The 22,883-nt window shown below is 36.7% G+C and overlaps 1 protein-coding gene across 1 annotated transcript in view; it reads right to left on the bottom strand.

Annotated features, from left to right (window-relative positions):
* Positions 1-263: 263 nt before the first annotated feature.
* The window catches only part of KCNK5 (potassium two pore domain channel subfamily K member 5), a 34,937-nt gene continuing 12,317 nt past the window's right edge, over positions 264-22,883 (bottom strand). Inside the window, exons 2-5 of the mRNA XM_085219430.1 lie at positions 8,603-8,714; positions 7,077-7,243; positions 5,943-6,111; positions 264-5,307 (exon numbers count right to left, since the gene is read on the bottom strand). Coding sequence (XP_085075556.1) covers positions 4,487-5,307; positions 5,943-6,111; positions 7,077-7,243; positions 8,603-8,714 — 1,269 coding nt within the window. The 3' untranslated portion in view covers positions 264-4,486. The remainder of the gene's footprint in view (positions 5,308-5,942; positions 6,112-7,076; positions 7,244-8,602; positions 8,715-22,883) is intronic.

Raw genomic sequence — 22,883 nt, 5'->3', positions numbered from 1 at the left:
GAAAAACAGTGCCATAGAATAAACTTTCCTGCCTTCTTGAATAGCTGCCCAAAATGTATTATATTTTGCTGAACTGTATCTGTATCAAATTGCAGACTAGATGCTACTGAACTGGTCACCAATATTCCTTGCTTGATCAGCTCCGTACGCCTTCAAGCTCTTTGGAACAGCACCAGTCTTATCTGTGAGGTGCATTACAAATACAGAGACGTGTTAGAAGAAACTTCATTTCTTGACTGCCATTCATCCCATGTCAGAGAAGGTGAATGTTAAAATTTTTATTGCAAAATATTAAAATAAATTACATTTTAAAAGACTTAGCAAATATTTACATACAGTGTGATTCCAGTGACAATCAGCAACAAAGAACAGACAGGCATATTATGGAGTGATAAAGAAAGAACTGTACAAACTTCAAAAGCCATATGAAAGACAAGCTTATTTTTTTTAAACATAAATCCATCACAAATGGAATGAATCTCACGAGGCACAAAAATTACAAGTCTACAACAGAATTCTTGGTTTTCTGTTCAGGTCAACTGACTTGTATATTGCTTTTTGCTCTCCTCATCAGCAATGCTTGTCTGTTTCTACTTTACTCTCTCAGTTCAACTGGAGAAAAATATCTCACAATATACAACTGTGTCACCATGGATCTGTTATCAATCTATGGTTTTATTTCTGTATGTTTTCTGAAATCCATTGCCAGCAACAGATTCAAAAAGCATTAGTTCAGAAAAAAAGTAACACATCACTTCTTATATTTCCTTAGCAATTTCGTACCAGCGTCATCAGATATGTCAGATTGCCTGTTGTGAGATTTGTATCTGAAAAAACCACCCTTTTGCTAAAAACAGGCTTCAATAGCATAGGACAAACGCAAAAAGTGTCACGATGTCGTGAAGGATGAAGTCACCTGGTCTACAATATTAAAAAGGACCTTTGTAGGAACAAACTTTTGTTGTCATGTTTCCAGATATTATTTATTTATTCATGAATTGGCTTATCTTGGTAAAATTAGCAAGTTACTGTTGTGGAAGTAGACCCATGCCTCACATGGTGCAACTGAAAATACAATCTACTTGTAGGCAATAATCAGAAAGTTTTCAAGAAGAGTTTTCACTTCTATTCCATTTGTTTTCTACATTGCTTTTAAGTGTTCTGTTTTTTAAATTAACTCCTCTTTCCAGTAGAAGATCTACCTCACCTATAAAAAGTAATTACATTGCATTAAGAGATCAGCTAGTTAGTCAAATGAAATCTTACGTGGCATTCAAAGAAAATGTTTCCAGATTGACCAGATAAATAAAATAACTACAAAACTATATGAAGTAGCACTGGGGAGTTCATTCAAATTAACCAGAGGCACTTGGGAAGCTGAAGAGTTCAAAATCCAGCCTGGACACTCCTCTACATCACTTCTCTCAAGACATGGAAGACAGGCAGACAAAAAACTGTCTGGCATAGCACTTCAGGACTTCTGAGATGGCACCATAATTTTAAAAACCCTGGGAAATGGTCCAAATTTTTGGAGAGAGCCAGCATGAAAGCTGTGTGCCAAACAAAACCCTCCAAAACACTGAAAATAAGCAGGGCTTAACAAGACCAATTGTGTTGGCTCCTGTGTAAAAACGATTTGTTTTTCTCCCAGTAGCAGGACTGCATTAAGGCACATGATGGGATGTCTTGAGAACAGTTTTGTGAGGTGTGATCGTGTTTCCCCAAAAAAGTGGGAATTTTGTTCTTTTTAAAATAAATTTAAACCATTACTTTAAATCCCACTATATATACACACAGTCTACATTGGCTACACTTGGAAAGGCCAAAGAGCCACATCTAGCTTGATAATATGAAACAGATACCAGCCATTCTCAGCTCTGGCACACAAATGCAGCACTTTGCAACAGAGAATGGAGAGTTTGTGCTCCAGTGTGCAACATCCTTCCCAATCAAAGCCCAGCCAAATATCTGGGTTGTGTTATTTCTGTATAGAACAGAAATTTATTCACTTACATTTTTGAAATGAAGATCAAACCTTGACTATGCTTTTCCATTTCATACAATTTCAGCAAGCTTCTTCTCTCCTTATTGTCGTGAGCTTACTAATTGTTGCCAAAACTTCAATCTTTGCATCAATAATGGAAGACAAGTTGGAGAACAAAAAAGCTATATGGAGTGCTTTCTAATTTTCATTAAAAAAAAAAAAAAAAAAAAGGCTAGACTTGCTGCTGTACCAAGTATGCCTTCTTACCTAACATTTCTTACAGCTACAAGGTACAGCTATCAACCACGCTCCTTCAGATATAAAAGAAGTTGAAGGAGGGCTTGGAGTAATTTAAAAACAATGCAGAGGTGTGTATGTGGTGGGGGAGTCAATTAGAATTAAACCAGGATCTTCTTGATAGCACAAGTCAAATTCATCCAGCCACCCCTGCTCCAAATGGCAATAACATAATACAGTTGAATTTCAAATTACAATCTCCCTTCACCAAATACACATTAACAACTGACTCCAACTACACCAATTCCACATTTTTGTCAGCAAGACAATTCACTTTCTATTTGAGAAATCTCATATACATGGAAGATTCTAAAGGAAAAAAAAAAAAAAAAAAAAGAATAAAGACAGTCCCTTGTTTCACAGTCATGACTTCAAAACTTCTTGTCAACAGGATATCCAGAGTGCCAGTTTCCAAAGGAGAGGCCAGCAACTGAAGCTGCAGCCAATATCCGCAGTTATTAGAAAAGTCTAGTAATTAAAGATTAGCACTGCAAGATTCCATACGCTTTTCTTACAAAGCTAGCAAGTCTGCCAGCATTACACTGAAAATAAGAATGAGACAACCTTTAACTGTTCACTGAACTTTGAAAACTTTAGGACATACAGCCATGACATAAATACAGTGAAACTATACAAAATAACAGAACTTGACATATTCAAAGGCCTTGGCTATTTTCTGTTCCAAGTATATCAGATATAACCATAGTCAGTTCTTTTTGTCAGCATGCAATCAAGAACCATGTTTGTGAGAGCTGTCAGGGTTAATGCATGGTACAGAAAAAGAAAGAAAAATAAAAACCATGGTATAATTTTCTTTTTAGCCAAAATAATTTGGGCTTAAACATTATTAAAACAGATAACTCAGTTAAAAGACCATTTCCAACCCAAATACTTTCAGGATTTTTGAGCCAAAGTCCCTTTTAAAAAGTGACTTAAGTTCTGAATTCACTTGATCATATCACAGTTTTGCACAGGATTTGATGTTGTTCAGCCTTCTTGAAAGCAGGATAGAATAACCATTGCATATGCACATAGGTCAAGCTTTAAAACAAATCAAATAAGCAAATTATAATCAACTGTTTCAAAAATCATCTCTCATTCAAGTCTAGTCTAAAGTACCAAGGCTGGGAGGAACATCAAATAACAATACTGACTAACACACTGCTCAGGTTAGCAGTAGTGCTACAGTTCTATTCTGACAGGCATTAGAGCGTTTGGAGAATATCTATGTCTCCAAAGGCAATTTTTTTACCCTCAGATGAACAGCATCACTGAAATTTCAACTGCACATACATAGATACTGTATAAAGTTCATTCAAGTATTTCCTCTAGGAAATGGACAGTGGAAGGACACTTTCAACACTAAAAAGTTGCATCTTGTTTGTGCTCCTACATGCTTTGATCAGTAGGTCCTCCAGTCTCCTTACTCTTCAACATTTCTGGGGCTGAGTTGCAGTTTAGTAGCCCAATTGGTAAGCTTCATCCCAGATATTTCTTCCTTGTTAGAGAGCTCCTTCTCAATCCATTCCATGGAATTTTAATTATTTTATTCACAAAATTACAATTCATTATAATTTGGCAAGCACAGACATACTCTAAACAGATGTTTTAAAGCTTCCTCCTCAGTCTGCCAGCACACCTCAGCTCAGATGTTTGTCTCTAGTGTTCCATTTAAAGTTTCTCATCAAGAACAACTTGTGGTTTCACCATTTTTTGTGGTAACAATGAGTACCTTTTTTAAAAAGCAAACCTCTTGCTTCCATTTCTGATCAAAGCGTTACTTAAATCCGGGTTTTCAGAGGTGAAGGGCTAGTGGAGTAACCGAACACATTTGATGCCTAGAACAAACTCTTTGTAACTGTGTAGTTACACTCCCAAACTAATTCCTCAATGAAATGCATAAATGCAGAGCAGGTCCAGTGTATTAACTAGTCTTTTTTTGTCTACTTTGTTTGAGAACCATAAAATTCCAAGGAGTAGGACTCCTAATTCAACTGGTATTTTACAAGTCTTTTCAGATAAACATAGCAGATGAGCTCAGAAACCAACTTAAGATAGGGAAAAGAACACTGGAGGTTATTAGTTTGGGACTTGCTTTTGTTTTCAAAGAGACAGGAGAAGCTGCAAAAACAAGCTTTTCTCCTTGCTCTGTTAATTTCTTCGATATGCATTGATCATTTTCAGAAAAACAATACCAAGCTCACTTCACGTTGCAGCCTTTGCATTGCTTACTGTATTATATTCATTCATCAGTTGTTCATAAGGCACAGAAAGTTCTAGCTCATTGTTGGTAAAAGTAGATTCATCAGACGATGGGAATTTTACTAGGTTTTTTGCAATTTCAGGTTCCTCTACAATATTATCATCCATTGAGGATTTTGAAGTTTCCTCATCATCTGATATATCTTCCTCTTCATCATCATCCTCATTTACAAATGTTATATTGGCATTCTCAAATATTAAGGGTCGATAGTCTCTAGAATCCCATACTTCACCTTCTTCTTCACTTATCCTGTCCAGCTGGTTTACGAACATGGTTCCTTCAATAGGACTGTCTCCAATACGTTTATCATGCAGATGTCTCAACACATGACCATTTTGAATGTCCAGGGAAGACTCATCATACTCAAATGACTCTGACTTTGTGTAAATCACCTGAGCATCTTTAATGGCATTCTGCATATTTTGTTTGGTATTTTCTACTTTAATCATCTTGTCATTGTTTGTCTTCAGGGCCTTCTTTCCAATTTGCTTAATAAGATCATTGTACGTCTCTTCCTTTTTTGAAAGGAAGCTGAAAATGTTCACATCCTTTGAGGTACCCATTTGAAGGGGTTTTTTAGACCGAGGATGGTTGTCAAATGACTCTTTTCTTTTTTTTCTCCGTTTCTTGATTGCTTTGTGGACTTCTACAAACATACTGACCTTCCAGTTGACAAAGAGTGAAAGCCAAGCTAGTCCCAGATAGATCCACAATTCAACAAAGTATCTGTAAAGGGCATGATAGTTTGCATCTGGATTTACACCTAGAAAGAATTAAAAAACAAGAACATTAGAAGTGGATTTGCAGCTGAGTTATTACCCTGAGAAATACTCCATTCCACTCTAGCAGAACCCACTTCTTAAAACGCTGCTTTGTGAGGTGGTAACCAGGGATCTGAAACCCTCTGACAAAGTTGATTCTAGGTCTTCCACTTCTTAGCTGCATGTAATCTGACCACTGGACTACAATGTCAAATGGCAGCACACACACTCCATGTGTTTGGAAAATTATAAGCATTCCCTCAGACTTCAAAATATGGATATAGGCACTTTGCTTGAGAAAAGGATTCAGCATTTCCTGTTTAACTAGTTCTAGACAGCTGCCCAGAAATTATCACTTAACACTGATATGCCCCTTTAAAGGTGCTTAACTGTTGTAGTAGATAGGAAAGCTTCATGCTTGAAATAAGAACCTAGGGAAGCTGAAAGGACTACAAACTCCAGAGCTTGGCTTCAGACTAAGTCAAGATAAAGCCAAAGCCAATCGGAGCAGTACATAGTTTTTATTGAATCTTTTATTCAGAAGAAAGTGTTCTGAAAAACTTTAGAATTTGAGTTTAGAAGCAGAATTGCCACACTGTGCATGTAGTGAAACAATACATGAAATATAATTACTTACCAGCAACAAAATCTCCAAATCCTATGGTGGTGATAGTAATAAACGAGTAGTAGAGACCTTCAATGTAATCCCATCCTTCAGTCACCATAAAGACGAAAGGAGGAATAACCAGATGGACCAAGACACCCCAAACAATGAAAATAGCTGTGCATGTAATTTGCGCTTTCCTCTGTAAAGAGAGAGGGAAGAGTCATGCAAACAAATCTTATTTTCCATTCTGAGCACTGAGCATCATACAATAGTGCCAGCCATTTCAGATTTTGTGCTAAAAGTTTAAGTCATCACTAAAGGTCATTGACTGCTGTGAACACAACTATATTTTAGTGAGTACTGTTGGTGATAGGTGGATGGTTGGACTGGATGATCTTGACAGTTTTTTCCAACCTTGCTGATTCTGTGATGTCCTACAACAGCATATAGAAGATCAGAACTGCTTGTGCTGCCTTTCTCCTATTTTACATTTCCTACCATTTGCCACTCGTTTAACCTCTGCACAAAGCCTGCTTCACAAAGCTGGATACACCTGTTCATTTCACCATCATACTTTCTCAGGTGCTAAACCTAGAAAATTCTAGCTGTTTCTGAAACTAAGGCCTAAACCAATCCCACTCTCCTCCAGAAGCTCAGTCCTTGCATTCCCTCCCATTTCGGTGTGGTTATTAGAGATGAGATAAAACTCACCCATCATGAAAAACAAACAAAGAGTAATTGAGAACAAAATGTTTTTCAGCTGGTTCAGTGCATAACAGTAAAATGCTCATGCTAGCATAAAAACCAAAGGTAGAAGCAAAGCAGGACAACTTATTTCCACAAACAAGGAATGTTTGTGAAACTAAAGCCTCGTCTACATTGATTCTATATGTTTCTCATGTATGGAGATGCACGTCTTCATAGAAGTTATAGTATTTATATTTAGTATTTCATGCTTCCACAAGATATCATTTGCTAAAAGTTCTGGCAGAATTAATATATAGGATCTAGCCCTCCTCAATTATTTCTACACAACAACATTTGGGAAATTCATATTCGTAACAGTGCCTGTTTATTACCACAAGAACAGGTAAATTGAGAATTGTAAGCTTGATTTGTACATCAAAATAAACAGCAGGAAGATAAACAAGCAGAGGATCTTACCAGGCTTACTCCTCTTTTTGTCAGAAATTGGCCTAGCCTCTTGGCACGTCCTCCAAAGAACTTCCCCAGAGCACTGATCCACGTCAAGCACAGAGGAACTCCAAAGAGCCCATAAAATATGCAAAAGAGACGCCCAGAGGGTGTCTTTGGAGAAACATTTCCGTAACCTGAAAGAGATAAGTATGTGCATGGCCTGTTCTTGTTGCAGAGAATTCAAGGCAATTCTACCTATACATAAAACAACACTGCGTGGGCTTCTGCTGTATCAGATGCTCCTTACCTCATCATATACAAGAACATTAGTCTACTCCAGCTGCTGATTTTTTGAATTTGGATGCCTTCCAACATTACTCCAGAAAATGTGTATTCCATTAGAGGAGGCTGAGAGAAGTACTACATTTTAAGTGCTCCCTGGATAGCATGCATCTTTTTCTTGACAACATGAGATAAACATGAGAAAAAAAAACTCATCCCAAAATCTCTAATGAGATCTCCCAACCTTAAGCAGCATTTAAGGTTGAGTTTGAATCAACATTCTGAAATGAAATTCACCCTGAAGTAAGCTTTCACGTGAAAGATCCATTCTGCACATTTACATTGTGGCTTGGTGCCTTCCCAAGGTAAGGATTTGAGTTAAGTGAGATGTGTGTTGTGACACTGCAAAGTAGGTCAGTTGAATTTTGTTCAAATTCAGGTTCTAAAATCAAAAACCTAGTTTATGAACTTCTGCCAGAGTTTTCTTGTTTAGCTGTGCTCTTGACTTCAGCTTTGTGTCATAAGTTGTTATAAACTGGGTATTGAGAGCTTCAAGTAATAAATTAAAACACAGTGCTATATATGACCTAGAAGTAAGACTTCCATTTACACAAACCTCCAGACTTCTCTCTCTGGTTAATTTGCATTCCTGGATTTATTTTTATTATTTTTTTTTTTTTTAACATTGTAGGTGTAGGCAGAGTGTAGCAATAACTTCTAGCAAAAAAAAATTCTGTAGAAGCAGATGGCAGATGATTTTCAGCTCTGAAAATCTGTATGTCAAATGCAGACGATTTCATAAGCACAAGACAGTCCTTGTTCCTTGCTTCCTTTAAGAGGTGGATTAAAAACAGTCTAGGTTGTTCTGAAAGCCAAGAATGCTGCCAATTCAATAGCATATGAAGATTCATGTGAGTAACAGGATAGTTATGCAAAAGATCTGAGATGCACATGCTAAGTTAATAGAAAGTTTTATAACGGTTTTACTTAGGGATTTTATTATTTGTTAATTTAAGCATATTTATGAATGAAACTGCAATGACAGCAGTGAACCCCAACAGCTCTTGAATCTTACTTATTAGAGAGACTATTTATGGGTACAGAAAAAGCATAAGTGCCAAAAGACATTTTTGCTCTACAAACCTGCCTATGAACACATGTACTCTACGCAACTCCAGCCATATCAAGTTAATCCAGAGACTAGCTTGGCACAGAAATGGAAGAGTATGAACACACTGGAGCATAAGGAAAACAGCAAAGTTTATACTTACCGATTGTAGTGATTACAGTAGCAGCAAAGATCACAGCATTAGGCCAGTTCCAGTTGTTGAAAGTGTTGTTCCCAGTGATAGCAACTCCCTGATCAGCAGCATTTGATACAACCTGAAAAACAAACAATAAGCAACTTTTTACAGTCATTCTTGGCAAATCCTGGCAGCCTGAAGCAGAAATGTATCTGTCCCTCGGAGGATTTTTTCCCTTCATTTGTACTTGAAGAAGGGTCACATAAGTCCTTGTTTTTTTGTGAAGACCTGCCTAGTATATTCACTAAATATAATTTTATGTAATATTAAAAATTAGCTTCAGCTAGCAAGATGTAATACTCTGACATTTAAATAGGGGCTTTAGTTAGAGATTAGCTCTAGTTTAACCTAAATGGATCTCTTCCAGAAACTCAAAAATCCTCCAGACTGATCTAGTATTTAACATTTAGCATAGTCCCTGAATTTGGCTTAATATTTGAGACATCTTCAGAACTAATATCCTTTTCAAAAGAATAGTAGTCCATAAGACTTGGGTATAAACAAGATGTCATAGAATCCTTGATAAAGACTGTGTAAATAATGTTACCTCACCTGCTGTCCTTAGCAAAGTCAGACCATCTATACTATAAGTCAACGTAAATGCATTTTTCAGTGAAGAAAGACAAATTAACACTTTTCCAAAGTATTTCATGCAAGAGAACTCTAATTGTCCTTGAATTCAGCTCTTTTTCATCTCATCTTTGTGTCTGCAAAGCAGATACAGTGTTTTGGGGAAAAAAGTGATGCTATAGGCTTTTTCACTGATTTAGCAAGGATGGTTTTTCAACATACATTCAGGTCTTCGGTGCTGAAAAATTATTAACTGTCTTCGCCTTTTGTAAGAAGAGACTTGGAAGATATAGCCTCCCTTGACTTTCTGGAACTTGACTACACAAAAATGCTCCGATACAAGAACTTGAGGATTTAGTACAGAAAAATCAAAGCTTAAATCAAAATCTTACATCTTTCTGATTTAGACATTTTAGCTCCCTGAACTGACAGCAGTTTATTCTCTTGAAAAATCCCAAGTTATTTATATCTTTCCTCTGACACATGGTACTGCTGTTAAAGCCCTCCTAGGTTGCTCTGCTTTTTTTCATTCAGTGTAAATCGAGGTGGCCAAACCAATACTCAAAGGCTACATACAGAGAGGTAAAAAAGCCTCACTTCTCACCTCTCTCTCTTGTAAGCATTGAACACAGAAACCTTCTCAAGCTAAATACCTTTTAACACAACAAGTGAAATTTACCTTAAACTGGTAAGAATTTATACAGGTATATACAAACAACCCTTCCTTTATTTGCCCCTTCCTTCCTTCCTACTTGATTAAGATCTAATCTTGGACCCAGAAGAGACTCAAAACAAAGTTCAATTGCTACTAGAAACATATACAAGTTAACACAGGTTTTAATTATTCTTGAGACTTATTACATTTCACCACCCTTCCACTGTAATAAAAATGCCCTCAAAGTGAACATACTGTACATATACAAGATGCAAACAATTTAATTAAAAATGCACTTTCAACATACAAGCTATTATTGAAGATAAAAGGATGAGCATTGAAAGTGAATAAAGGTACAGAATTAGACCTTTCTGCTGGGAAATTGAACGTGTATGTAAGGCTGCCTACAGTCTTTCCGTAGCCAGCAGGCTCTGGACAGAAAAGGATGCAGACAGAATTCTCACTAATGAAGTCATTCATCATAAGAAAGCAATACTAAAGAAATAGCCCTAAAACAGACTTGTTTGAGAGCAGAAAAAGTGAGCCACCCTCTTCCAAAAATATTTGAGTCAGCTATGAGAGACCACAAGAGTTTAGCTAGCAGAGACCAAAGTAGCTTCATTAATTCCTGTGGCTTGCAAACGAATTACCTGAAAGTCCCCAAAAACATTCAAAACACCTGATAGACCTATCATCCCTTAAAAGAGGCCTTGACTTCTTCCACTATCCAGCAGATCTCCGTAATGTTACATCAAACACGATTTCTCCAGTTATTTTCCATGCTATTAGCTCACTTGGACTTTATTATTATTTTCTCACTGAGCAACTGATCTCATAAGAGACACACTGAGGTATCTGTTTCCATTGTCACTGGACCATTATCTCACTGCACTACTCCACCTTCAGATCATGAGCTCAGTTTCCCACTGTGCACGCACAGCTACTTTAAGATCTGCAAGTGTTTGAGGTCTAGAGTTGTAAAGAGGGCTCAGACTCAAGGGAGAAAGCTGCTGAATTGATTAGCTGCCCTTCACATCCAGCCTGTAAGAATTCTGGGGCAGAGATGGCAAGCTGTCTGAGCTTTATAAACACTTTACATTTTTACAGACTCTCTAATGATCAAGTTGACGCAAGATTTACCAGTGATCACTAGGACTACTTTGTTAAATCTCCTATAACGGGAAGAAAAGAGTTCACCTGAGATACTTTGGGAACATGCCACTTGTATCTCCTCCACACAAATAACGGTATGACTGAGAAGTTCTGAAAACAACTATAAAATAGAGAAAAGTAGCCTTAGGAACAGATCCATACATTTGGCCCCATCTCTCTTAGCTCTACTTCTCTGTTGGCTACTTAGGGGCAAGCCCAGTACAACGACAAGGTCTTCCCAGACTGGGAAGACACATACTACGATACTTCTTCAAATAGCTTTTTTCCTACTGGCCTGTGTCAACGTTTGCTAGAGAGAACCTACAGGTTTTGCACTTTAAGTAGGTATCATTTCATATTTGGAGTGAAATTTGAGACACTGTATAAAAGGTTGTCTGGATCCAAAAAGATAAGCAATAGGAAAACAGAGGACTGCTGAGGTACTTGTCAGATGAATTAAAGAGACAGGAAAAACAAAAAGACTATATGAACTTGAGCAATTGATCCTGCCTCATGGACACCTTATCACATACAAAAAGAATAGCCAGACACTGTTCAGTGCCAAATCTCCTTTGAAGAAGCTGAAGCCTCCTGTGTTATTCAAAGTATTCCTTAGAGATCTGACACACAAGCTTACTGGTGGCTTAAAAGTTCTCCCAATGGTATGAATGATTTTCTTTTGCACGCACTAATTGTTTCATCATAAGCAACGAGAAGTAATTGAACCATTAAGACTGAAATGGTTCATTTTACTCTCAATAGCTTTGTCATGTCTTCCCTACATAAAGAGCTGGTGCATCCCAGAGCAGACTGCATAAAAGCAATAAATGATGTGTCTGTTCAGGTCCCCTGAGCTTTGTCTCACTTCCAACTCCAAAGGAACGTGAAATCATTTTATTTCTTTAATCTATGGTGTAAACTCTTGATACACAGAGAAACATTGAGAACTATTAACCTACCATGCAGATCTTCCTACAAAACACAGAGCTTCAGCAGCAATCTTATTCTTCTGCAATGACATCCATATCCGTTACATAATTTGTAGAAGACCAAAAGCAGTAAGGTAGTCATCGAATCATAGGTATGTCTAATACTGACAACTCAGCCAAGTATAATAAAATTGTCTAGAGCCATAGAGGTTGGATTCATAACAGTCATATAGTTTAAAAATAACAATATGGATTTTCAAAATACCAAGATTTGAGCCCTGGCAATTACAGCATTGCTGTATTGACTTTGATTTCACACAGGGCATTTCAGCAGAAGCCTAATCTCTTCTCTTCTGCTGGTCAAATATAGATGCAAAGTTGAAGTTGCATCTGTTCATAAACGGATTCTTTCCACAGTGTTTGAGAAGGCTACAGCTGTGATGTGATTCCCAAAACACTATACTCAACAACTCTGGCAGTGGGTTTTGTTTTGTTTAAAGAAAATAAACAAACAAAAAAAGTAAACCAAAAAACTTTTGTGCTGGTAAAGCCTTTGCAAAGGGGGATGTGAAATATGCAATGAAGTATAAAGGCACAACTCCAATAAACAAACCAGAATTCATAAGAAAACTGATCACTCATCAACCTCCAAGAAATCCATATAAATGCCAGGTAATACCAATGGAGAGGCTTGAATTCTCAGAAGTATGAGTGACATTCATAGTATACGCATAGATGAACAGACAAAATAAGTTGTTTTGACTACATCCGGCACCTGAAAAAAAATAGGTAAAGTGGTACAAGAAATTGTATGAACATTTTTCATGGCTTGCAAAATAAAGAAAGGGCTTTGGATCTCTCAAAAATGAATGAATACATCCATGCCAAGCAAAATGTATATCCTTTCTATTTGTCTCCTGTGGTTTTTGCTGTTACATAGCTATAGCTATAAAGTTACAGTAGCAGTCAGCTACTGTTTAGAATAATCAGATTTTATGCAATCAAAACATATTTAATTGTTAATGCTTATCTTTCCAATAACAATAATAAAAAATGAGTCAAGACATCTATATTACAAGATCTGGCTGATGTAGATAATATTGTTTTAGGATTACATGTAAATAGAGAAAATAAGTGCTCTCTGTCATTCCTTTTCAAGAAAAAAAGGAAACATTTACGTGTGGTCACAGCTAGATTGACAGAACTTCCTTGGACTCCTTGCTTAAACAGACAATACAGTCACCATGGTCAGAAACGTCCTGCTCTGCTGGCATATTGCACTTGGACACATGCTTGCATATTAAAAGCAGCAGAAGCAATTTCAAGAGCATAGCCCAAATTTGTAATTAATTTACAGCTAGATCAAAATTAGTATGTTAACAGCCAAACTAGGAATATGCCCTGACTGGCAGCTATCACTGCTTCTCTATAGCTCTAGTTCATGGCTCCACTTTTAAAGCAACCAGTAAAGATTTTTTAAATTATTGCTTTGAAGCAGAAAGTGTCATGATCTGTTATTTTAAGCAACAGTAGTTAAAGAAGAAAGGAAAAGAAAGAAGTAAAAAAGAATAGATTTAAGCCAACTGTCTCCACTTCTCTCCTCCCCCATGCTGATGTGTCCTGATTGAATGGAGGATGCTGCACATCAGAGAAAATACTTTCCTTAGTAAAGTATCTTGGCAGCAGTGGGTTTGGGTAAGGAAAGGGAAAGTTAAGCCAACTATGCAACTAATGGTTTTACCAACGTGTACAATTCAGAGCAGTGTTTTTCCTCAGTCATTTTTCCTGTCTGGATATATACAAGTAATCATTTTTGAAAATTTTCAGTTCAAGTTCCCCAAAATCTTCGTATTAACATATGTATTCTTGAAGCTAAAATGTTTCAAGCCAGCTTTCACTTTCAGAAATAGTTGCACTACTAAAGGTAGTCATAGACACAACATGGCAGAGCTGCAGAAAGGTTGGAGAATAAACACGAGGTTAAACAACCTGATCTAGGTAGCACAAATGGCAGCTATTCTGATCTTTAGGAGGGCCGCTGTGTACATTGAAATCAGAGCTCATCACTTCTGGAAGACAGAAGAAATTCTTTGAGGGAACCAAAGCACATCATCCAGAATACAAAGCAGCAGCACTCCGTTTGGACAGGAACATTTCTGCCAGCTATTCAGCATTTGGCATATTCTGTACACAATCCATTCAGATCAGGTGTATGCAGCAAACTACGGTTATAAATGTTCCCCCCTATAGAATAGCTTTAAGTCAGCAGGAAAGTACTTCTGCCATCCATTTATTCCACCCCTACCAATACTGTAATGACAGGCTTATCTTGATAGCTCACTTGAACTCCTAGTTCCCGGCAGACCAAAACAAGCTGGCACATGACCAGAGCCAACACACAGGTCCATGTGAACAAGCCTTTCAGGCTGCCTTAGCCACTTGACAGTCTCTGCAGGACTATGGTAACCAGTAGGGCTCGGGATGGTTGACCTTTCCATTTCCTTCTCAGCGTTATCTGCATCTGCAATATGAATTTTATGTTTGTCAGGACAAGAACCACGCCAGATGTGAAAAGAAGACTTTTAGCTGAGTCCTGGATTTCCTACTTCACTTCTGTGGGGAATGGTTTGCGACCTTTTTTGTAGAAAGAAAAATAAGACAAGTGAACCATATTGTCTCGATCTAACAGGCAACACCCTTGTGTCTTGCTAACCTGTGAAAGTTTTACTGTCCTTTACTGACCTATGCAGAGAGTAAAGTTAGAAGGTGCAGGATATGAGTCAGCAGCACCTGCATCAGAGAAGGATGGTGAGAATGAATCAAACAAGAAAAATTCCACGTTTATTAAAGAGAACATCAGATAACTACACAAGCTCAAGTCTGGATGAACTGAGCATAAGTATGTGAATCTTCAGTTAATTCAACTGCTGTGCATGGCATTTCTTCCTACTAAAAGTTGCCAGGTTCTCTGCTCTCATGCACATCCTAGCATTTGTGTAATCTATTCTAATGAATGTAAGACTCAAAGTCAAACGGAAAGTTTTAACAACAGCAGTCATCTATCACAAAACAAAAATTGAAATTCAATCAAGAAATCAGAAGTAGTAATTGAGGGAATAATGTCAGATTACTTCTAGAAGAATGAAAACCACAACTCTGACATTTGGCGTTGACAGACGTAAACAATAAACCTAACCAACCACATACATTAACATTACCTGAAAACTAAAGAGATCAATACTGACATACAGGATTCTTTCCCTTCTTGTTTTTGTTCTAGCTGAATTCATAGCCAAAAATCAAACCCTGAAAAGCAAGTGTTAGTCCCAGTGTTTATATTCATTTATAGAGCAACTACAAATAGCATGAGACACAGTTTTTCCCTTGCTGTCATATACTGCCCTTAAAAATGCTTTATTAAGTGTTACTGCAAGTAAAAATTTTTTTTTTTTTTTCATTTTTAAAATCAACAGTTAATCTTATAATACAGTTCCCATCAAAGGGCAAACTTTTGAAAGTTACAACTTGGAAAAAAGAAAAATCCTGGCAAAATATGAGTTTACATACTTCCATTGAGGGTTTTCTTTTCAGCAATGCCAAAATTTAATCCTGAACAAGATTGGGTTTTCATACACCTACTGACATAGCGTAACAATGTTATATTCTCAATTTTCCATAAACTATAAGCTCTCCTTTAGCTCTTCCTCTTACCCACTTCAATATATCAGTGGATTTTTTTAAAACTTTTATAATTGTCTTATTATTTAAATTTACTAAAGGTGAATTTAAATGATCCACTGACATTAGCATACAAAACTGAAAGGTACATATATCAGTCAAACGTACTGTAGATACCACATTTTAGCCAAGAAGATTGTAAAACAAGACTGAACTTGCTCTTTGGAAAAAGTTTAACTAATCTTGTTGATCCTTCATTTACACAGGCAGCTTCTCAGTGTTTCATGCTATTTATGCAACAGTGCTTCCCAAGTATATATTAATTGCAGATCCAAGACACTCTACAGTTGTTATTACTTTCTCTTCATTATGCTTAACTTTGGTCTGTCAGCAACTTGGACTTCCATCTAAGCATACCTTTTCTTACCTAATAGAGCCTCCAGCACATGCCACTTCATATAGTGCTGTCCCTACATCTAAGCCTGATATTTAAAGAATGCATGTAAATACATGCCTGCTCTTCATTTTGCATAGTTTTATTACATAAAACAGCAAACCAAACGGTGTTTGCATCTGTTCATTTAGGATACAAGATACCCAGAGGGCCATCTTGATTTACTAATGAGTTTGTTTTGTCATAACTCCTTACTGATTTTTTTGAATCAGTATGCATAGCAGGGAAACTCTTTTTCTTAGACCTTTATGTGTCTAACAGTAATTGTGGTGGTTTTTTTTTGGGGGGGGGGGAGTGGTTTTTTTGTTTTTGTTTGTTTGTTTGTTTTTGGTTTTTGGTTTGTTTTTTTTTTTTTTGGTTTTTAAATCAGACTTGCCGGTTTTATTAGATGGAGAAAGAACAGAGAGGGTTACACTGTCATGAGCTGGACTTTGAAATCAGACAAATTCCAATGAGAGTAATTAAGTTCACGTCATGAAGCTGGCCATAGATTAGAGTAGTTGATTCCTTTACATTTATTGACTAGCCAAGTAAGCAGAACAGGGTGTCCAGTGAGAGCACTTGAAGACTATGGTGCTTAACACAGTTAAGAATACAAGATAATACAAAACAGAAATGGTCTTTAGAAGAGGGAAAACACTCTCATTTAAGGACTGCATTGCTGTATTTGGAGGACATACACGGGGTTTCCTTACATGACTGGACTTGAAGACCGATCTAATCCTTACATATTTTTTCTCTTGGAAAATACTGCTATTTGTTGTAGTTCTTAGGAAGCTTAACATGAGGTTTATTTAGGTGTTCAGAACTGAGGAAGAACACAGAAATATCTCAAAACAAACCAAGGTTGCTGAACAAAATACATTAAGATGACTATGAGAGAGTTCATTGGACAAGGTAATTCATTCTTATTTGCACCTGAAATTACAATGGGTTAGCTGTTCTTTTTAAAATTCACAATACTCAGTCCTAGAATAACCTGTACGCATAGAAAAGATTTAAAAATGAACATTCTTGTTACTGGCAGAAAACCACTGTGTACAGACTTTCAAGAATATAGGGTGTGGAGTTTTTCAAAAGCACCTGTCCTTATAAGCAGCACAATCATAAATAAAACTTGGGATAATAATGTTACAGGTGCCTACCTTTATTAGGCTAATATCCTAAATAGACACTCTGCCCTTGCAGAAGGCACTTTCTTTCCAATTATCCTGCAAAATAAAAAGGAGCTGTCCTCACTCTCCTCCCCAAGTTCTGATGGAAGCTATTCCTCCACTGCTGACATCGTTATTTTAAACGCACCATCCGTTACATTTGTTAACAAATGAAGGAAGTTCTTAGGTAGATTGAGTCTCAAAAGGAACAAAACACAAACTTACATATGGGCACTGGATTTTGTTTTACCTTTCTGCAAATATAGTGTGCGGAGGAACATCATAAAATAAATAATCTAAAATGTGTAATGGGGACCAATCATCAAGATTTCTTAATACAAAGCACTGAGTTGGAGGAGAGAGAAAAATCACTTGCTTAGGCTGCAAAGGACATTTCTTACTGAAGACAGTACTGCAGGTGCAATCATTTTACTTCACATCTTACCTAGCTGGCAAAAAGGGTAGAGAATGCTTATTCGTCACGGATAGGAACGGTTGTTATTTCATTCTTCTAAGCACTCATTTGTTTTCTTCTTGTTAGCTTGCAATTTAACCAGATTAAGCTATTCTTTAAAAAGGCAATGAGTTGATTGACTCATACTGTGCAGAACAAGTCACGCTCTTCAAGCACAATCTCAACTTATTAGCCAAACACAAGAAGGTGGGAAAAGGTTTTCACATGCAAAATTAGAAAATATGATTTAGCCTGATGTCAGTTTGTTATCAGAATGTCACACAATAAATCAAGAATTTAGAGGAGACGTAAGAACTATCTTTGTACTTGTTTGAACCTGAAAGACTGAAAAAAATTTAAATGTAGCTAATATTAATGAATCCAAAGGCCTTAGGACACAGTCCGCTGGAAACAATTTCAGTCTATAATCAAATTAATACCATGTTTTTGCTTGGGTATAGGGAAAGTAAGCAATTGTACCAGTAACTCCCTACTTGAAAAGATTATCAAAAATCAGACAGTGTGTGACCAGGATGAAATTCACAAAATACAACAAACATGAGAAATCTTGGGCATTTTGACAGTGCTGGCATTAAATATACTCAATACTCCTCTCTCCTCCTGCCCACCTGTAAATTAAAGCCAGATGCTCATGCACTGACCATTTCAGTAGTTAATAGAGATGTAAACACTAATCTCTGCAATGAATTCTACCCTATTTACAGCCCATCTTTGTGTTTGCTTCCATGTAGAGAAAGAATTTAAGTGTTCCTGTAACGTAACACAAAATTACCTGCTCAATTAGCCTTATGTAGCTGGTCAAACATCAGCTTTCACTTTCACCTCAGCAACTAGCACCATTGCCTCATTATTGTCACTAGGGTAACACAAGCTTCATAGAATACTGATATTTTCAGCTATGCTTGGAAAGTTACAGCTCAGTAATAAATAACTGAGAAAGCTTGCCTGAGGACAGGATGCTTGACAAGATGCTTGTTTTAATTTTTATCCCTTGGCATGGGGAACAAGGGTTAAGAGTTTTAAAAGAAATTGAAAACATCCCGGAAAATAATCTTCACTAACACGTAAACACCTTCACTAACACTAACATCTTCACTAAGAGATTGTCTCTTGTGGGATAAACAAGTGAATGGAGAACAAATGTACCACTTAACCCTCCTGCCAACTTCTGCAGTACCTGCAAAAGAAAAGTAGTAGTTCCAGGAAAAACATATACAGTATAATAACTTGCCTTTAGAAAAGAACCACTGGTTTTGGTTGAATTGTGGGATGCATCCTAGCATCCCACAAAAGACAGCAGTCTGGCAAAATGCAGCTTAATATCTATGCCAACTAGATAACTTCCTTTTCCAGTCTACACTATAGACAGTCACTCCTTCAATTAACCTAAAGTAAGAGGTATATGAAATAATTCCCTAAATATCTTTTTCAAACATTTCTTGCATTGCTGACTTGACAGGCCTGAAAACAATTCTGACCATCTGTAAATTGTATTATTGCTTTAGTTTCAAGAACAAGATACCTTAATGAAGAATAAAGTTAAAAAATGTGGTATTTTAAAGGCTATATTTAAGATGTTCTAGCAGCCATCACAATTTATTCTGTTTCTCCCACTCCCTGACATATGCAGTGCTATTGAAACCACGAGCAGCAAATGCAGAAGATATACACACTTTTCACTATATCACGGCATACAATCGTACGTTTTAAACTTTTAAACAACAAAAGCACATCAACAAAAACAAAACAAAGAAGAGCTGAATGTTTGAAATCCTTTTCACTGATGTATTGCTGTCATTTTACAAAGCATTGGTGAAATTCATCTGGCATCATTCGCAGTCTTCTAGTCATCTGCCTTCAAGAAATGGGAACAGAAGCATACAGGGACTAGAAGAATGAGGGGAGTCTTAAGGGCTAGCTAAAGCAATTTGGACTACTAAAAAAAATAAGGGCTGAGAAGGGATGACAGTGCTGCATTTTGTACTAAATCAGAAACAGGAATACAAGACAACAAATGCAAAAGCCATTTAAATGAAAAAAACAGTGTTGGTATAAGAACAAAAACTGAGCACAAACAAAACTTAACTGTAAATTAAAACAAATTCTCAACCTAAGCAATAGTTTTTATTCAACCCATTAAGCATGGCAGCATAGATAAACCTCCCCATCTACATCAAAATCCAGCTTAATAGTGATTGGTTAAGTTTAATGAAAATATTTCTATGATGTGGTGTTATGGTAAGATTTCAGAGCTGAAATATTTATTGCAATTCTAATGCATTAGGTATTGTTCAACAGCAATATCTTCTTAGTAAGAAAGCTAAGAGTACTTCAGACAGAGGTTACGAAAAAGGGTAAACAATTTCAGTGCTTTCTGTAGCACCTTTCAAAGGCATGCCGGAATTCTGTAGCACCTTTAATCGGCACGGGGCAGAGCAGGCAAAGATAAAAGCTGCAGACTAAAACAAGTTACTCAGAAAGAAACAACCACAGTGATAAACAGAATAACAAAATTAGCAGCACTAGCATGATTTATTTTTTTTTGAGGAAGACTTCTAGTAAGCTTAAAAAAAATCCTTAAAATACGGTCCAAACATCATCAAGCAGATGTTATTTCCTATAGCAGGTATACTAGTTGTTCAACACCATGGAAACAACACCCTCCTAATTTTGTAAAGCCTCATCTTAAGACTATGTTTTAGATGTAAATGCTAAATTTACTGATTTTGGAGTTATAATTTGTACTCATTACTTCCACAAAGCGCTGCTTTGCTGAAGGTTTACAGTTGGTTGTTTGGTCTACTGCTATCAGACATAACACAAGAGCTGTTCTCTTCAGATTAAGCACATTTTGCATGAAAATACTCCAGCTGATAAAGGAAACAGAACCCTAATCAAGAGCTGCAGTGGAAATACTACACAACTCAGAGGGGGAAAAAGAAGGGGGAAGAAATGTAAGTTTTCATCCTTTTGTTTTGTAAAAAGCAAAGCAACAGTTTCATTTACCACTGCAACTTTCATTTATAAGTCACTAGTTTACAGGATATTATTTAAAAAAAACAAAAAACAAAAAAACAAGAACAAACAAAAACACCAGACACCTTGAGAAACTGTCAGTCAAAAGACACGAGCATTTTCTAAGAAATCTTCATTTTGTGAATGTATGTTTGTGGTAACCTATCATACTTGGCCTACCATTGATTTGGATAATGGTTATAGATTTCACAGTCTGCAACAACTTCTGTGTTCTGTCTTTTTCTCTATCCTCATGGAAACTCCCAACTATATTCCCAAACTACCTCTACTGAAAGGAATGCCAAGTCCGAGGCTTCAGTTTTCACTCTAAACTCATAATGGGGCCACAAAAGGAAGTTCAGCCCAAACAAGACTGGACTGAAGCGCAAGCCCCTCCTTTCACCATTACCAAGGAGAGTGAGGCCAAACAAGCATTGCTTGTGTGACTTTACAGAAAAGCTGTAAGTAGTCAGTTCTTCGGAATTATTTGTTGCTCTTTCTGTGCTGCAAGTGTGTAATAGTAAAGTCTCTCATAGCTACACTAGCAATTTTCATTTGTAAATTAAATCATGTGATCAAGTCTCTAAGAAAGCACAGAAGAACTTAAAGCCACTATTTGGTTAAAAACCAGGCAGTTGTAAGGGTGATTTTTTATTTATTTATTTTGAGGGGAGGAGAAATTGAACAGCTACAGTTAAACAATTTAAGTTCTCCCTCACCATCAAACACTCTCAATCACAGCGCTGTAGAAACTCAGATCCTTATAACTTTTAAGTAGTCCAAATGATATAATTTGCCAGTCAGTGGAAATGGCAGAAAAGACAGCCTTCATATGCAGGTATTTGTGCTCTGACGTTGCTGTCTTGCTGTTACCCTTCTTTTTGCCATAACAACTAGGCAGCAGTACTCTCAATTAGTGCCATCCCTGCACAGATGTGAAAAGATGGCAACTTTGGGCTAAGTATTGTAATGAGAGAGAGAATTCCCCTGCAACAAACACCCTATTTTTGTAACATTTTCTGTTTTAGGATAAGATATAGAGCTAAGTCCTACTGATATGTAGACACTTAGCCTATAAAAAGAAAAAAAAAAAAAATTAACAAATGGAGCTCTACTTCCATTCCACAGTACTAATAGGTGTTACTGCTTCCTCTGGAAAAAAAGTTCTAATCTGTAGGGATATTAACCTCTTGGAGGCATGTCAATATTTTTACAGCACACTCTGTCTAAGACCTGCCTGTCTGTGTGGTACAGCATGGACAGTTAATTTTCCTATAAGTCATAATTCATAGGACAAACAATGTGAGGGATATTAATGGAAAGAGATCAAAAAGGTTATTTCCTTTTGTGGCTTTCTGCAGAGTTAAATAATAAGTGAAACTCATAATTCAGCAAAGTTAAATGGAATGACTACAGAACTGAATGCTGAAACTTACCTATTTGTGATACTTGCTGATCTTATACTTGTATTAACTAAGTGCTGCTTAACTTTTGTTTTCCCCTTTTCACTGACAAGCAATGGACTTAAATACCAACAGTCTGAAAAGGCAATCAGATCATGACTACAAAGTTTGACATTGCATATGGATTTTTCCAACACTATCAAATTCAGAATTAGATTCCAGTTTAATTAACTAATTAACTAGTTTTGATGTAAAGCATATTCATTACTTTACCAGCAATCCCTTGAATTTGTGATTATTACAATTACAGAACTGTTTCCTCTTCACTTTAAGTTCCACATAGACATGTTTTGAAGACAAATTAACTAAAGGTTACTGCAGCTGTTCTGCAGATGCTGAGTGCCACAACTTTTCGTCAGTCTCAGAAGATTATTCTCATTCAGAATTAAAACATATCAGAGGATTTCATAACTTTCATTAATACAACTTAACTTTGAGGATTTTCCAACCAACCAATTCCTTGTCTGGAGAAAAAAAAAAAAAAAGAATTTAAACTCTTACATTGCATCAGCTGAATTAAGAAGCTGGAAAGCGGTAACAGTAGATTAGACTTCCTGCATATCTGAATACATACATGGTAACTAATGTAGCCAATTCCCCCGTACAAGGGCTTTCGAGAATGCTGCAGTCCCCATTTTACAGATAAGAAAATGGAAACAGAAGAGTTAAAAGTTTAATCAAGCACTCACACCAGTTGGCGTAC

Source organism: Meleagris gallopavo, chromosome 2, assembly GCF_905368555.1.
Source record: "Meleagris gallopavo chromosome 2, MGAL_WU_HG_1.1, whole genome shotgun sequence".
Taxonomy (NCBI): Eukaryota; Metazoa; Chordata; class Aves; order Galliformes; family Phasianidae; genus Meleagris; species Meleagris gallopavo.
The sequence above is the reverse complement of the archived record's forward strand: the minus strand, read 5'-3'. Positions and strand labels throughout refer to the sequence as shown.